Here is a 17,758-nt window from a genome sequence, read left to right on the forward strand (position 1 = left end):
ATCTCCGGCTTTCAGTCAGTCTGTATTGTGAATGAGAGAGAGCTTTGTGAGACTCAAATGCAGAGGGCTTGCAAAATTCTAGTCTGTCATTTTCCTAGAGCAATCTTTTTTCTTTTTAATATGTGAATAGTTTTGTCCCTCTCCTCCTGCTAAGACTGAGTTTTGCACCTGAGCTAGTAAATTGTCATAACATTTTGTAAACCCAGTAATGTACAGCATATTACACACAGCAGGTTTGCACTCTCAAATTCTTTTTTAAAATGTTCGCCGCCATTCATTTTCCTAAGTCAGATTTGTTTTGCACAGGTTTGTTGTGGTTTTTTGCTTTGCAAATAACTTTGCCTTGTAGTAGTCAAATTATTTACGCCCCGGCAGCAATCTTCCTATTAAATTTTAGCACTCACCTGTCTTAGAGAGAGAGAGAACTAATTTATGATTCCGTAAATTCTACTAAACTTCACCAATCCTGCATGTTTTTAACTAACTTAATGGGACTGCTTGGAGTGTGTCGTGATAACCTGGTGTCCCTCTTCAGGACAGGGGCTGAAGTTGTGTGGTGACTTTTTTAATCATTCACCTGTAGAATAGTTGAATTATTCTTGGGAAGACAGAACCAGAGACCAAATATACAGTGTCAGTCCTGATAGCTTTAAGCAAACTACCTTTCATAAATGATTTTTGTAGTCTGATTTCTATACATATATTAACATGTAATGATCTGGTTTTAGTTAGAATTGAAAACTTTGGGTAGCCGAGTTTCTACCCTATGTTATTGTTTAGGGTGATGTAAGCGGACTCAAAAAGTAAGTTTCCTTTTTCGAAAAAAATCCTTCAGATAAGACGAAGACGGTAACTTAATTTTGCTTTGTCTGTTTCAGGAATGTTGGTGGTGATTGTGTTGTTGCTGATTGCGATAGCTGTGGTTGCCGTCTGGCCAACACACTAACACAAATGCGGGGACCACCAGAGATGCCACTTAGCAGCAGCAGAGCTGGCCAACTTCGGAAGATGCGAACAACTTCATTGCAAACACGTTTTGTGTCTTAAGTAAACTCAGTATTAGAATGACAACGTTTCTGATGCAATGCACAGCCAGAGAGCTGTGGCTAGTTTGGAGCATTTGAACTTCAAAAGGACTCTCTCCCTTCCTTGGTTTTGTACTTCAGAGGGACACAACTGGACTAGCTGCATCTTTTAAGCGATTTACCCTTCAGTGCAACTGACTCTAAGCAAGCAATCTGCCCCTTTTGTTGAGAGATCAGTCGTCCTGAGGGTTTAATATACTGTATACTGCTCCTACGTAGCTTGTGTGGTATATGTGTGGACTTCCCCCTTGCTTGCTAAATGATGATCTTTGGAACCAAGATTTTGCATCTTATAAAGTTATAAGGAACTGATTTAAACTAAAATTCAATGAAGTTGGAGGGTCAGAGAACAGGCACAGCTCGAGAATGAAAAGCCTGGTGAGGGTAGAACGGAATATAGGGACTCAGATGTACCTTACAAACATAAGTAAGTATGAGACAATCTTTGGCTGTTGAGAGAGAATTACTGGTGGTGTTCTGCACAGAGAGAAATGCAAACAGCAGTGGGTCTTTCCAACATTTAACACAACTGGGTGTAGAACAGTGGAAAGCCCAACTGCCCAATGTGTGTTCCTAAGGGAGAAAAGTGTCTTTCTGCTAACTGTACTCCAGGGTAATTACCCCAACTGACTAACTGCAGAAGTCCTGATACAGAGAATAGACTAGTCTCAAGATCAGAGATCTGCACAGCTTTCTTTTATAATTTTTCATAACTGTTAAAACTGCAAAGGAAAATATTATGAGTATTAAAAAAAAATGAAAAAAGTATTTAATGCTCATTGCTGTCCCAAAAATTATTATTTTGTTATGTGCCAACTTAATTGTCAGAACTGATAGAGCAATAATAACACTGAATAAAAGTTGATCCATTTACATGCTGCTTTTTATTGGCATGTTTTTTATTGTTTCCAATAATGTTTTAATATTTTAAAAGTCTTTTGTTTGTTTCCTAGAGATTGATATTGAGGAGAGAAAGAAACTGATTCCAGAGACTTCCGGTTTCATTTGAAATGTCTCTTTCGTACTTTTTAATGTTTTTTTTCAGCCCCAAGCTGGTGCTCACATGTCTTAATCTTTAAAAATGGAATATGTGCAATTATAAATATGCATTTAATTCTTGGCACGAGCAATCAAAACCCTACCTCTCCCAAACCCAGTGTAGTGGGTAGCAGCAGTGCAAACCTGGTGTGTAGAGCTGAGATTCAAGAGACCTGGGTCCTAGTCCCAGCCCTGCCACTGGCCTGCTGCATGACCTTGCACAAGTCGTTTTAATCACTCCATGCCTCAGTTTCCCCATCTGTAAAATGGGGATAATGACACTGCTATCCTTTGTAAAGCACTTTGAAATCTATGGATACAAATCACTCTAGAAGAACTAGGTATTGTTGTTGTTAAGCTTCTGCAACAGCATCTTCTGCCACTGTGCCTCAACCCAGACCTAAGAGTTCAGGCTCCTTGAGCCAGTCACACCGGAGCATATATTGAAACTATGGTGCTCATTGTGATGGTGGTCTTCGTGGTGCTCAGGTAACTCTGGAAGCTGGATGGATCTAGAAGAGTTATTTCAAAATGACTCTTCATTCCAAATGTTCTTTGTTTGATAGAAAATAAAATAAAAAAAGGTCAAAATCAAAATAAGTTTTGATTGATCCGAAATGAATGTTTTCAGAATTTTGGTTTGGGATGAAAAAAATTTCAAACTCTGTTTTTTTTCCATGGGGCAGAAAATCTGTTTTCCAACCAGCTCTTCACAGCCTGAGCTATGGCACTCCTTGTTGATGTTTCAGTGTCTGGGTAGCCAATGATATGGGAGGCAGGTACACAGGAATAGTTCAGGTGAACAAACCATTAAGTGAGTTTTAACCTGGCGACGACCAAGGGAAGTGGGATAAACACAGCCATGTACTAGGGAGTGACAAATACCTTGTCTTCTGTGCAGTAGAACCCAAGGACTCAGTGCACCTCCATCCTGCATTGCTGGGAAAGGCTCTTCTTAAAAGATCTGAAGAGTCAGTTAAGTCAGAATTGTTTAGGCCTAGGGGTCATGCCTGTTTGCTCATTGTCACTTGGAAAGGAGCTCTGTATCCAAACAGCTGGAGGAGAAAGCGGCAGGCCGTTTAACCACTGCATGTTTTGCAGGAAGTTCTCAGTGAGCTTATTGCTTGACCTTTTTCCAGTGCAAATGGAGCTTTTAAACCCAGCCACTCCAGCTGAAAATGAATAATTGTGGTTCCTGCTGCTGTGTTTAAAATCTGCATTCGAGCAGTTTCTGTGTTAAGGAACCTGAAGAACCTGGCTTTTAATTAAAACTGCCATTTACGGGGGGGAATTCAGGTTTTATTTGAAATCCCTGGATACACTGGTCAGAATAAATTGTGCTACTGTTCTGTGCAACGTTCTGGGTCCATTCTATAGGGGCTTTTTAAACGGCGCTCTCTGATTTGTTGTATTCTTGGGGGACAAAATTTCTGGGGCATAAGGAAGGAGGAGAACCAGTGAGTCTTATTGTAGAAATATTTAACAAAGAGGTCCCTAGATTTGCCCTTTAAGTAACATTAAACACGGCATGTGGGTGAGGAGTTTTATTAAAAAAAAGAAGTGGATTTGGCAGGGCTTTCATGGTGTATATGGAAACCTTTTCTGTTTTACTGCTCTTTGGAAGGGAAGGCTAAAATAAACAGACTGGTTTCATTGTCTACAAGCGAGTGGAACTGAAGAGTGTGAAGTGTGATCAGTCTGAGTTCAGTGTATTTTCGATTTATTCTATTTAATGAATTTTATGAGCTGGTTGCTGTGGCATCTGGGCACGTGACACAAATTAAAATCAAGCAACAGGTTTAAATTGCCTAGAGTAGACACCAAGGACACCCTCACTCCCTGTACAGAGCCATGCCAGCCCATCATAAGCCAACCACCACCATCCCCAGCAAAGGTCCATATAATCAGAGTCATGCTTGATCAGAGAGATATGCCTTGCATTGTGCATTCATGTTGAGACTCCCCAACTGCAGTGGGCCTGGTGGCTGATGGGAGTTTATCTCACAGCTGGGAACCCTCTGTCTCCAATCTCCCAGGAATGCATTTTAGGGGAGGATGAGCCAAAGCAGCTTAGCTTAGTGGGTGCATAGACAGAGAGGTCACCTGTAACAAAGCCAGGACCGAAGCTATATCTAGGACCTTAGAGTTGGAAACCAATGCCTTGAATGTCCCCTAGCAGCAAAGGGGAAACCAGTGCAGTTCAACATGCTTATTAATTTGGTTTTAAATACACTCAACTAGAAATAAGGGACTTTTTAATAGCAAGGGTAAGTAACCATTGGAACAATTTACCTAGAGATGTGGTGGATTCTCCATCACCTGAAGTCTTTAAATCAAGGCTGGATAGCTTTCTAAAAGAGGTGGTCTAGCTCACCCAGAAGTTATGGGCTTGATGCAGAAATTATTAGGTGGGGATTTTAGGCCTGCTATGCAGGAGGCCAGATTAGATTATCACAATGGACACTTCTGGCCTTAAAAATCTGAGAGTAAAAGAGCTCACCCTGGTATGAATTAATACAGTGCATAAGCCTGCTCAAGCTTACCCAACCTGAAAGGGAACCAAATCCCTGGGCTCTCATCGCTAGGAAACTCGACATCCAGGCAGACCAAGTCAGCTGTTCCACATGCATCCTGGCCAATAAAACCTCAATCCCCAGGTGCTCATCCCCAGGGATCTCACCAGGTTTGCAGAGGTAGAGAGTTCTCCTTTCCTTCTGTACCAGCCTGAAATGTGATAAGCAAAGTGCCCTGTGCTCACTCATGGTATGTCTACACTACGAAATTAGGTCAAATTTATAGAAGGCGATCTTTTAGAAGGCGATTTTATACAGTCGTGTGTGTGTGTCCCCACATTAATGCATTAAGCACATTGTATATCTAAGGGCGGAGTCGGTGGAGTGTGTCCACACTACCGAGGCTAGCGTTGACTTTCAGAGCGTTGCACTGTGGGTAGCTATCCCACAGTTCCAGCAATCTCCACCGCCCATTGGAACTCTGAGTTAAGCTCTCAATGCCTGATGGGGCAAAAACATTGTCGCAGGTGGTTTGGGGTACATGTCGCCAGTCGCCCCTCCCTCCGTGAAAGCAACTGCAGACAATTGTTTTGCGCCTTTTTTCTGTGTGGGCGCCATACTGCTTTCAGCAGACAGTGCAGTAGGACTGCCAACCATTGTCATCGTCATCCACCACTTCCGCTGCCACTCTGCTTTCCTGATGCTACGAATCCACCTTGCAGGTCCTCTATACGACCGTCGTCATCCACTGCTTCCTTGGCACTCTGCTCTCCTGGTGGTCTCGCAGGGCCGCTTCCGCTGCAGCTCTGCTCGGCTGCTCTTGTCTCACCATACCACGGCAAGCATGCAGCCCACTCAGCTGTTGTGTCCTGGCAGCAGACGGTGCAGTAGGTCTGCAAAACTGGTCATCCAACCACCGCTTCCCCTGCAACCCTGCTCTCCTGCAGACGCCATACCGCGGCAAGCATGGAGCCCACTCAGATCACTACGGCAGTTGTGAGCATTGTAAACACCTCGCGCATTATCATGCAGTATATGCAGAACCAGAACATGCAAAAGCAGGCGAGGAGGCGACGGCAGTGTGGTGACGAGAGTGATGAGGACATGGAAACAGACTTCTCTCAAAGCACGGGCCCCGGCAATTTGGACATCCTGGTGGCAATGGGGCAGGCTCATGCTGTGGAACGCTGATTCTGGGCCCGAGAAACAAGCACAGACTGGTGGGACCGCATAGTGTTGCAGGTCTGCGATGATTCCCAGTGGCTGCAAAACTTTTGGATGTGTAAGGGCACTTCATGGAACTTTGTGACTTGCTTTCCCCTGCCCTGAAGCTCAAGAATACCAAGATGAGAGCAGCCCTCGCAGTTCACAAACGAGTGGCGATAGCCCTGTGGAAGCTTGCAACGCCAGACAGCTACTGGTCAGTCGGGAATCAATTTTGGAGTGGGCAAATCTACTGTGGGGGCTGCTGTGATCCAAGTAGCCAACGCAATCACTGAGCTGCTGCTATCAAGGGTAGTGACACTAGGAAACATGCAGGTCATAGTGGATGGCTTTGCTGCAATGGCTTTCCCTAACTGTGGTGGGGCGATAGATGGAACGCATATCCCTATCTTGGGACCGGACCACCAAGGCAGCCAGTACATAAACCGCAAGGGATACTTTTCAATGGTGCTGCAAGCACTGGTGGATCACAAGGGACGTTTCACCAACATCAACGTGGGATGGCCGGGAAAAGTTCATGACGCTCACGTCTTCAGGAACTCTGGTCTGTATGAACAACTGCAGCAAAGGACTTACTTTCCAGACCAGAAAATAACCGTTGGGGATGTTGAAATGCTTATAGTTATCCTTGGGGACCCAGCCTACCCCTTAATGCCATGGCTCATGAAGCTGTACACAGGCAGCCTGGACAGTAGTCAGGAGCAGTTCAACTACAGGCTTAGCAAGTGCAGAAGGGTGGCAGAATGTGCGTTTGGATATTTAAAAGCACGCTAGTGCAGTTCACTGACTCGGTTAGACCTCAGTGAAACCAGTATTCTCACTGTTATTACGGCTTGCTGTGAGCTCCATAATATCTGTGAGAGTAAGGGGGAGATGTTTATGGCGGGGTGGGAAGTTGAGGCAAATCGCCTGGCCGCTGATGACATGCAGCCAGACACCAGGCGGTTAGAAGAGCACAGCAGGGCGTGCTGCGCATCAGAGAAGCTTTGAAAACCAGTTTCATGGCTGGCCAGGCTATGGTGTGACAGTTCTGTCTGTTTCTCCTTGATGAAAACCTGCCGCCTTGATTCACTCTACTTCCCTGTAAGCCAACTGCCCTCCCCTCCCCCCTTCGATCACCACTTGCAGAGGCAATAAAGTCGTCACTGTTTCAAATTCATGCATTCTTTATTAATTCGTCACACAAATAGGGGGATAACTACCAAGGTAGCCCGGGAGGGGTGGTGGATGAGGGGAGGGGGGAAGGACAAGGCCATGCTGCACTTCAAAACTTATTGAATGCCAGCCTTCTGTTGCTTGGGCAGTCCTCTGGGGTGGAGTAGTTGGGTGCCTGGAGCCGCCCCCACTCCGCGTTCTCGGCGTCTGGGCGAGGAGGCTGTGGAACTTGGGGAGGAGGCCGGTTGGTTAGATAGGGGCTGCAGTGGCAGTCTGTCCCTTTTCTGCACCTCAACCATACGCCAGAGCAGATCAGTTTGATCCTCCGGTAGCCTCAGCATTGCATACTGCCTCCTCTCATCATATTGCCGCCACCTCTCCTGTTGCTCCAGCAATCTGTCCTTTCGCACATTCCTCCTGTCCTCACGGTCCTTTTGTGCTTTCCTGGACTCTGCCATTGTCTGCCTCCACGCATTGTGCTGGGCTCTGTCAGTTTGGGTGGACTGCATGAGCTCAGAGAACATTTCGTCACGGGTGCGGTTTTTTCACCTTCTTATCTGCACTAGCCTCTGGGACGGAGATGCTAGTGGCAGCGTTGAAACATTTGCAGCTGCGGGAGGAAAAAAAGGGAAATTAAGATTGAAAAAGACACACTGGCCATTTAAAAGGAGGGGGCTGATGTTTTCAGGTTAACATGCAGCACAAACCCAACTAACCCTCCCCTCGCCCCCCAATTCTCTGGGATGATCGCTTCACCCCTCCCCCCACCGCGTAGCTAACAGCAGGGATGATTTCTTTTCAGCCACAGGCAAACAGCCCAGCAGGAACGGCCACCTCTGATGTCCCCTTAATAAAATTCCTCTATTTAAACCAGGTTACCATGAATGATATCACTCTCTTGAGGATAACACAGAGAGAGAAAGAACGGATGTTGCTTGAATGCCAGCAAACACCAGGACCACACGCTGCCATGCTTTCTTATGCAATGATTCCAGACTGCGTGCTACTGGCCTGCTGTGGCCTACCATGGAGGACACAATAAGGCTGCCCTCCCCAGAAGCCTTTTGCAAAGGCTTTGGGAGTACCTCCAGGACAGCTTCATGGAGATGTCCCTGGAGGATTTCTGCCCCATCCCCAGACACATTAACAGACTTTTCCAGTAGGTGAACTGGCCGCGAATGCATCCCAAGTCTTCAGGGCAAATTAATCATTAAACATGCTTGCTTTTAAACCGTGTATTATATTTACAAAGGTACACTCACCAGAGCTGCCTTCGAGGTCCGGGAGCCCAGGTTGGGAGGGTATTGAATCCAGGGTGATAAACAGTTCCTGGCTGTCAGGGAGAATGGTTTCTCCGCTTGCCTGGTGTGCGCTATCTTCAACCTCCCCCTCCTCCTCATCTTCCTCATCCCCAAAACCCTCATCCCTGTTGCGTGAGACTCCCCCCTTGCAGGAGTCCACGTACAGGGGAGGGGCAGTGGTAGGGGCACCCTCTAGAATTGCATGCAGCTCATCATAGAAGCAGCATGTCTGGAGCTCTGACCCCAAGCAGGCGTTGCCTCTTGGGTTTTTTGGTAGGCTTGCCTAAGCTCCTTAAGTTTCACACGGCACTGCTGCGGGTCCCTGTGATAGCCTCTGTCCTTCATGCCCTTGGAGATTTTTGCAAATATTTTGGCATTTCATCTTTTGGAACAGAGTTCTGATAGCACGGATTCGTCTCCCTATAGAGTGATCAGATCCAGTACCTCCCATTCGGTCCATGCTGGAGCTCTTTTGCTATTCTGGGACTCCATGGTCACCTCTGCTGATGAGCTTGCCACACTGGCCAAACAGGAAATGAAATTCAAAAGTTCGTGGTCCTTTTCCTGTCTACCTGGCCAGTGCATCTGAGTTGAGAGTGCTGTCCAAAGCGGTCACAATGGAGCACTGTGGGATAGCTCCCGGAGGCCAATACCGTCAAATTTCATCTACATTAACCCAAATTCGACCCGGTGATGTCGATTTCAGCGCTAATCCCCTCGTCGGGGAGGAGTACAGAAATCGATTTTAAGAGCCCATTAAGTCGACAAAAATGGCTTCGTTGTGTGGATGGGTGCAGGGTTAAATCGATCCAATGCTGCTAAATTCGACCTAAACTCGTAGTGTAGACCAGGGCTCAGTGTGGTCAAGCCCTTCAAGGTAAATATTAAGGGATGAAAACATTCAGCTCAACTAAATGTTTCTTCATAGGAAGGCTGAGCATCTCCCAAGGCCTGGATTTCTGGATGGAAGCGTCCTCCTAGAAGAGATCCTTTGTCCCCTGTCAGAAAAGTCTATTAGACAAGCAGTGTAGCTGTAGCTGTGTCGCCCTTGGAGGTGGGATGACGTGACCCGCGAGTGTGGACCACGAACTGCTCTCGCAGCGTCCAATTGCAAAGTAGACAAAATTCCCTTTCTTCTGCCAGCGCCTGATCCTGCACTGTTTGTACTTGCAGACTGGAGTCACAGCTTGCACTAGCTGTGTGTGCATCAGGATCTGAAAAGAGATTTCAGATGATGATGTGAAGCCATTAACAGCCCTGGAACCCGTTAATGGTACTGGCTAGATTTCTATGGGAAGTGTTTACCTTGCTTTGCCAGTGGACGGCTCCCCTGCTTTGAGCCGTTCCTGGTGTTTAGATTGTTGCATAGTTTTCTGTTGAATGAACATGTGCTCTGGAGTCTAAAATGCTTTTCTCTCTCTTCACGGTTTCCAATTTTAATTTCTCTTTAAGAGGATAAAATACCAGAGTGGGCCAAAATGCCAAGTGCAAACTCTCTGATGTTCTGCTGCTCAGTAAATCTGCTGTGAACGGCACTTATTTCTGTTGGAGTCTAGTTCCTACGGTCGGAATAAATGAGCCTTTAAAAGCTGTTACACCTTGTTAAATTACCTTTCTTATTGTTTATTTCCTGCTTCTGCTGCTCCAGGAAAGGTCATTTCCATAGGCACTGAGCATGTCAGGCCAGCATTCACCTCCCAAAGCCAGTCGCCAGCCAGGGTTACCCCAGAGCCTTTTGAAGGAAGGAGAAGTGAGAATGCCACTGACTCTACTGAGAGGTTCTGGGATTTGTGCTGAGGGCGGGGGATGAAAGGCCGAGACAGGTGCTAAGGCCGCATGTACACCCATCGTTCAGCTGGGAATAGGCTCATTTCCCCCATTTCTCTGCGCTGCTGCGGTTTCTCCTTCACAGACCGTTAGCTAAAAGCAGGAAAAACCTGGTAAATCTGTTTTCACTTTTTGAAAGCTTCAAGCAAGATTCCCGAAGAGGAGGTGGTGGTGGCGTGTTTGACCCATATGCCTCTGCCATAAAGCTCTGAGATTGCTGACCTCCAAGATGTTTTTGAACTAATAAATTATCATAGACATTAAGGGCTAGAAGAGATGGTTTGGGTCGCTCAATGTGACCTCTGTGCAATTCACAGGATCTTTGCCCGCATTATTCCCTCTCACAGCATTTGGCTGTCTGGAAGTCTCCCCTCCAAATATCACCCTCTGCTCTGCTTAACTTGTCATGTAATGTTTTAATGCTTGGCTCATTTCTTCCTGAAGAAGCTGCCTGGTATGAAATCTAGCCACACTCATGGTCGTGCAGCGTCAGTAACGGCTGACACCTTGAGAGCTTTATTGCAACTGGTAGGGAGATTTGTAGTTTTCAACACAAGTCACTCTCAGAACGAGCCTGGGCCAGATTCCTGAAGGATGCATGTTCCTTTGCCATTCTTACACCTTTTCCTCAGGCTGCATTTCTCCATGTCTTCTGATGAGTTTGCCCTGGATCTTACCAGCATGTTCTAAACCCCACCTCCTCAGAGACCTAACCTGAAATGCTGTGGGGCCAGCAGAGCAGCTGGAGAACAGGGAGGGGGAGGAGGTGTGAGGATGGGGGGAATGAGTGGAGGGGGAAAAAGACAAGGGAGTACATTATTCATGTCAGGGTTGGCCCTGGCCACGGGTTCTGGGCTTTGCTTGGCTTTCTCAGGGTGCTTGCTCTGCAGGCTGTGTCAGCAGGACCTTGTCCAGGAGCAGGGAAAGCCCTAAGGAGTCCTAGCCCTGTCCCCACCATGGGAAGGGATTTCTTTAATCATCCATCGGTTCCCACGTGCATGGAACTGGATGCGGCTGAGAATGCCTGGAAGCAGAGCAGAGTCATGCAGCATGGCTTAGGGGCTTGCTAATGGGACACACGAGCCTAAGTCGCCCACTCAAACCCATCCCACCCCATTAGTCAGTCCCATCCATGGGATACTCAGCAGCCTCCGTGTGCTACATTGGGTAGGCAGGCTCCAACTGGACAGGCATCATAGAAACCACCACCTCTGGCAATAATTCATACCTGCTGGCATCCTCAAGGAGAGGCCATTTAATGGAGTCACTGGCCTGGCCGGGGCTGAGGCATGGTAGTGGGGCAGTGGAGGGAGGTTAGCTATGCTGCTGCTTGCGTTTGTACAGAGCCGGAAACCTGGCTACTCTCACCAGCACTAAATCCCCAAATACTGCTGTTTGCTGCTGGCATGGACTGGCGCCAGGCTGCTATTTTACTGTTCGGCTTTTCGCTCCTCCCTTGGCACCCATCCCGAAAGTGTTGATTGCACAGTGTGTTAGGGAACACCCTGCATCCACCGGGCTGATCCCAACTCTGCTAAGAGCTGATGGGGCCCAGCACTGTCCGAGTTCAGGCCTGTATCCCACAGCGTTAGAGCTCCTCTTTCATCCCGATGTCACTAAAGAGACTGGCCTAGGACGAGTACAGTTTACAAGAGTTTATTCAACTGGTTTCTGACTTTAGTTCTACCAAGTGGGTGCTGAACAGTTACAAGCTCCATCTGGTTCAGTTACAGCCATCTAACAAAACAAAACAAAAAGACAACTTGGAAAAAAATAAGAAAATCCACAACTTTTTCACGTCATTAAATATATTCATATATAATAACCATAATATATTAGTATGCATTGTAAAGAAACATTGCCCAAAACAGTATGTAATGGTCATAACTAAACAACATTTACAATTCAAGATATTAACAGAGATAAAAAACACAGGTTTTTCTGCCAGGTCTGTGTAACAGGAGAAAAGGTGGGTGGTGTGTGCGGGCGAGAGGGGAAGGGACACAGAATGAAACAAACAAAACAACTTTTGTTTAATACTACTGTCGAGTGATGATTGTTTTGGCATTTCAGCTGCTTTCCAGAATCGCTTGGTTGGCACCGCAGCCCTTTTACCCTGTTACAAATTCCACGTTACACGTCCTCAGGGGACCTCGGGATCTATTTACTTATTTTTGTGTTATTCAAGTTACCATAATGTTCCACCGTTGTGTGTGACCCTTAATGATAACTGCCGGTACAGAACTCTCCGAAAGCCCTTCGCCCTCTCCCTGGGCCCCCGGGTTTTTCTCTCGTTGGCCTGAATGATTATTTTGGTTCTTTCCCCTGTAAGACTCAGATGCGGGTTTTTTTCACATCAGTGGAATGTTCTGACAAGGGGGAGCAGCACAGCGTGACTTTTAATTCACATCAGCCACTGGGCTAGCAGGGCCGAACTAATCGGATCGGTGGCTGCTTTTAGGTGGTGGGTATAAATTCCTTGCTGGCTGTGATATGGGGTTGCCTTATTGGCTACCTCCAAATGAAGAGCTGTAGGATTCTTCTGAGGAGAAGTTGTTACCCAAAAGTTACCCATGGAAGTTGTTACCCAAAGACTATAATCCTGGCCCTTCTAAAGTCCAGGGGGGTTGTCCTTAAAGAGAAGCCAGCAACCTCTAGGAAATACGTACTTCATAAGACACCCCCTGAAAAGTAGATTGTTTTGCTTCGCTTTACCTAGTGGTAACGGAGATTGTATACATTATACATGCTCAGTATTCTGTATGATCGTATTACGCACAGCTAAAGAGGGATACTTGTTAGCTGTGGGCAGAGCCAAACAAGCCCCTCAGACTTGTTGGTAAGCGCAAAAGTAAAAAAACAAAACCAAAAAAGACAGTATTTCTTACTAGGCTTGCACGGCAGGGGTGGGGGTTTGTTTAGAAAATCTACATTATTACGCTTCTGGTTAATAAAATTTCTGAGCGCTAGTTTGTTTTACATCTCATACTAACTATACAAACTTCTTGGTTTTCTTTTTATTTATTTTCTTTTTACTGTCTGGAGTACCCATGGCCCGTTACAGCTTTTCAGCGTATAAATATCCTCTGTTGGAGGCGTGAACATTTACTGTGTGTTCTTCCGGGGGTTCTTCCAAAAATGTTAAAGGCAGTAGTCTGAGGGTTGGGGCTTTTCTTCTTAAAGTTAAATTTTTTGTTTTGAATACCGTCCTAGGTGCCGGGCTCCAGGTTAATAATGCTAGCTCCACAAACCCAAGCATGGAAATGTCTGCTATTCTCCGGCTAGCCATTGCGGTGAATGCGGCAAGTCCGCTTGGAAGGCAAAGCTGCGGCCCCCGAGTGACCTTGCTGCAATTCAATGCGCATTTGGGAAATGCGAGGGCAGGAGGAATGTGCTGCATGCCAGCCAAACCTCAGAGACTGGGGCGGATACCTGTGCTTTGATGTTATACTAAATGCAAACTTGGGGGCTGGGGTTCTAAAAGGCACCAAAGGGTGCCCACCTACCACTGAAACTCACTAGGGGTTGGGCTCCTCACTCCAGCCACAGGCTACCTTGGAAATCTCAGTCAGAAAACGTCTTTAGCCAGTTGAATGAGCTTTAGGATTATCAACAGAGCATCCTTGTAGCGTTACACAGCGGCCTGCTTAGAGGTCTCCTAGAATAGCAGGGGATTTTTTTTGCAAATGTTCCTTAGCTGGAGATAAGGTTTTACCGCATGTAGTGGCAGGGTGATGGGACTCAACTGGGGGTGCTGTACCTAGGAATATCCCACACCACAAGGGCGTACAGAACAGCCGGGTGCCATGAAGCACAGATAGATCTCCAAGCCAATGCAGGCTCTCAAGGACTGTACTTTGGCCCAGTCTAATTTGATCAGTTTGGCCAAAATGTTATGCTCTCATTTAGGCCCCTGAGGGTGAGATTTTCAAAAGCATGCAAGTGACTTAGGAGCACGAGTCCCATTGACTTCAAATCGTTTGCCTTTAATACCAGTTGCCTTTCTTCTTTCTGTCCCACAGTCAGTAAAAGGGGATGCGGGATAAATACTTGGTTTTGCTGAACGCTCATTGCCAAGGAGCGTTCTGCATATTTTCTCTCCTAATGACTAAATTTACTTTAGTTAGTTAAGCCTTGTAATTCACACCACGGGTCAGACGAGCTCACAGGAGCTGGTTTCCCTATCCCAGCCTTGAATTTCAACTCCGCAAGCCTGCTCTGCATTTCAGTGGGCACCTCTCCATTTTACACCTATTTACATCGCTGCCTTGCTTTAGAGCAGTTTATGTCATTATATAAATATTGTCAATTGCTATAAAACCAGGCCAAACTGCTGGAAAATGTCATAAAATGGATGTTTCCAAGTTTCCTAACAGGAAAAGTATCAGGGAGGTTTTGATTTTTGTAGCATGGGCATCGTAGAAATTTGAGTTTGAATTGTGCATCCAAGTTGCGCCCATTTTTTGTTGTTGTTTTACAACCAGTTGCTTGTACAAGTTGTGTGTGAGTGCAAATCTCCTTCTCCCCTTATGAGTCTAATGTGGAAGCTAAGAAAAATCTGCACCGTGGCTTTAACAAAGCAGAAGTGCCACAGGCTCCATGCAGGAGTTAAGCCCCTCAAACCCGAGTCTCAGCTGATCTGCCCCAACCTCTCCACCTAGCAGAGTGTTATAATGGTGAGGTGCTGAATATCAGCGATGCCTACAGGAAGCCAAGGGAGTTGAATACAGCCTCTATCTAGAAGAATTGACCTCTGTGGACTGCAGAGGTTCTCTCATTTATATTGGCAGATTATTGTCCTGTTTTGGGAAAGTTTTGTTTCTACAGTGGCTAAATGGGTAGAGCCTTTTGCATATAGTCACTTTGGCTAGTGTTTCTCCTGGTGCAGGGCTATGCATCGTTTACACCAACTGGGGCTGAAGTAGTACACAGGTCTTTTATGCTGGCCCCTCAGCACAGGTGAATCTGCGTTTGAAGCATTGCATTATTACCTGCTGCTGTAGCACAAATCCCCAAAAGACGCACATTCAACCTGATGCTGAACAAAAATCTCCACCTTTCGTCGTCGCTGGCATGAGAAATGAGACAACAGGCGGCCAGCTGTTCTCAGGGACACATGGGGACTCTCAGGGGCAGGAAGTAACGTGACTGTGTGGGCTTCCCAGCAGTTTTCTCAGTGGGGCCTTCATCTTCTGAGTAACATTTAAAGGCTGGGACAGGGGCGGGAGGGTTGGGGAAGGCGCAGAGGACCGTGAAGGGCTAGTTGGGTACAGAAGTGAAGCTACTGCCAGCAAAGACTTGGAAAGAAGCCTCTAAGCAAAGCCTGGGCACCAACCTCCCTTAGGTGCTTCTGCAAATCTTACCCTCCTGTCTCCTCAACTCTCTGGATTTAACGCAGCGATGACTGGCCATTGGCAAATGGGACCTGGATTATTAAACGCTAGACTGAGGATTGTCAGCTGGGAGGTGGATCCATATGTACCGTGATGTGGTTCCGTGCATATCTTGTGCTAACCAGCTGGCATCTAAACAGCATGCAGCTCTCCTTTGAAAACCTGGATTTGAATCCGACAGGAATAGCTGGGCCATGCTTTCAAAGTTAGGTGCATGTGTAACCCACCGACGATTGTGTCTTCTTCTAGCGGCTGCTCCACATACAGTGTAAAAGGCCTGCTGTTGTGTGGGTGCAAGCAGGTACTAATAAACAAGCACCATCACACATGCTCAACTTTGAAAATCTAGCCCTGTCTCTTAGATACTGTACAGCAGGCAATTGATTATTAGAACTATATTTTACTGAAGACCATTCAAGTAACCAGTGTTAATTGATCCTCAAATATGTCCTCAGTGATCAATTTCTAATTAGTTCCCCTACAATAATTGTCTCGTTCAACCTAAGATGAGAAAATGTGATTCAGGGGTAGGGAAGTTAATTTCCAGCAGTGCCGTTGGTTAGTTTCTTGGCTTTGGAACTAGCAGGCGTTAGCAGTTTTAAGGCAGTTTGGCGTCTGTGATCTCTTAGACACAAAGGGGCGAAATAAGCGAGGGGACCACGGGAACTGGTAACTGAACAAGCCTGGGTGCTGTGGCGATCGAGGCAGTGCAGGCCCCAATCCGGCCTCGTGGCGCAATGGTTTCTTTTTGTGAGTGTTTGTGATTTTTTTTTCTGTACTATGAGGTGCAAACTTGGCAGTCCCACAGAAGTGATTCCCCTACATCCCACCCTCCGCCCCCCCCGACACACACAAACTGCAAAGTGAGTTCCTTCACAAAATCCCTAAGCCCAATCCCTATCTGCTCCAGGTTCTACACAAAGCAGCATGCACAGTCTCTCTTTCTCTCGCGCTCCGCTGCCACCTCTTCCTTTAGGCTTTCTTACACTTCCCCTTCTTCTCCCGTTGCTGGAACTTCCTGAGCCTCCGAGCCCATGTGTCCCTCCACTGTATCACCAAGCTGCTCTTGTCCGCTACGATCCCATTCTGGTCCGGCGAGTCTTCGTCATTGCCCAGCAGCAAGTACTTCTTCATGGGCTTGATTTTCGGGCACTTGCAAGCTATGTCCTTGGAGCGGATCCACAGGATCTGGTCTCCACGCCGTATCCGGTTGGTCCCTTGTTTGTACACAGAGATGATGTTGACGGTGAACTTCCACCAGTCGCCAGCTTTGTCGGCCTTCAGGATGTGGATCTGCACAGCTAGAAAAAGACAAGAAAAGGAAGCAAGTTGAGGCTTATTTTTAACTCCAGCTAATAAAGCACTTGGGACAAGGACCCGTCACCTCTGGTGACCAGCCTCTGGAGGGAGGAGCCAAAGGTCAAATAGCTTTGTGGTGACCACATGTGAAATGAGCTATTGTCTGAAGCCAAATCCCCCTGAGCCAAAGTCCACGTTGCAAAAGCCACCACACCAGTCGCTGCTAATTAACTGCTGTGCAGGCCATCTGAACAATGATGCCAACCATTGCCTGGGCCACAAAGAATGCGCTCCGGTCATACCCCTTAGGCGTGGTCCCAGCAAGTCAGGGATGAGGCTTGTTAGTGAGATGCTTGGAGAGAAGTTTTGCCCTGCTGCTCATGAGGTACCTATTCTGGGCCTAAACACAGGGCATCAGGCTCCAGGGCCATCAGTTCAGGAGACTTTCTGAGCACAAACATCTGAAACACTAGACTTACCCCCCACCCCAAAGCACTTGTTTGGGAGCAGTGAGGATTGCTGCACATACAGCATGTCTGAGGATGAACTGTAAAAGCAAGGAAAGGAAAAGTGCATCCCCTCTCATCTGCTCAGGCACCCACCTTACCATCACCACAGCTACTGTACACCACAGAGTATTCACTAGTGCCTTAACACCATCCCCTGGCTCCTTCTGCCCCAGACTGGTCTCTCCCAGAAACCATGACTGGTAGGTGTGAATGTCTGGGGAAGTGGTACAGAGGGTGGTGCGACCTGGCAGAAAGGTCTGAGCTTTGCGGGGTCAGTGGAGGTTTCAGCTAGATGGAATAGGCTCACTCCTACCTGAGAGTGGCAATTAAAGGGACCTGGTTCAAAGTGGTCATCTGACTCATGGCAGAGAGAGGGGCCACAGGGAGACTCCCCCAGCATGTCAAGGTGGAGGC

At 47.0% G+C, this 17,758-nt stretch overlaps 2 protein-coding genes across 5 annotated transcripts in view; one reads left to right on the forward strand and one right to left on the reverse strand.

Moving 5' to 3' along the window:
- STX8 (syntaxin 8) overlaps positions 1-1,958 on the forward strand; it is a 176,156-nt gene extending 174,198 nt beyond the window's left edge. The window contains exon 8 of the mRNA XM_048817479.2: positions 879-1,958. Within this exon, the coding sequence (XP_048673436.1) occupies positions 879-946 (68 nt within the window). The 3' untranslated portion in view covers positions 947-1,958. The remainder of the gene's footprint in view (positions 1-878) is intronic.
- NTN1 (netrin 1) overlaps positions 1-17,758 on the reverse strand; it is a 280,603-nt gene that overhangs the window by 24,774 nt on the left and 238,071 nt on the right. For 3 of the 4 annotated variants that reach the window (XM_075119363.1, XM_075119362.1, XM_048817474.2), the window contains one exon: positions 11,784-16,837. The exons of the other annotated variant lie outside the window; for it this stretch is intronic. In XM_075119363.1, coding sequence (XP_074975464.1) covers positions 16,509-16,837 — 329 coding nt within the window. In that variant the 3' untranslated portion in view covers positions 11,784-16,508. Of the gene's footprint in view, positions 1-11,783; positions 16,838-17,758 lie in introns of those variants that run through there. 4 annotated transcript variants of the gene reach the window in all.

The sequence above is a fragment of the Caretta caretta genome, chromosome 14, assembly GCF_965140235.1.
Source record: "Caretta caretta isolate rCarCar2 chromosome 14, rCarCar1.hap1, whole genome shotgun sequence".
Classification (NCBI taxonomy): domain Eukaryota; kingdom Metazoa; phylum Chordata; order Testudines; family Cheloniidae; genus Caretta; species Caretta caretta.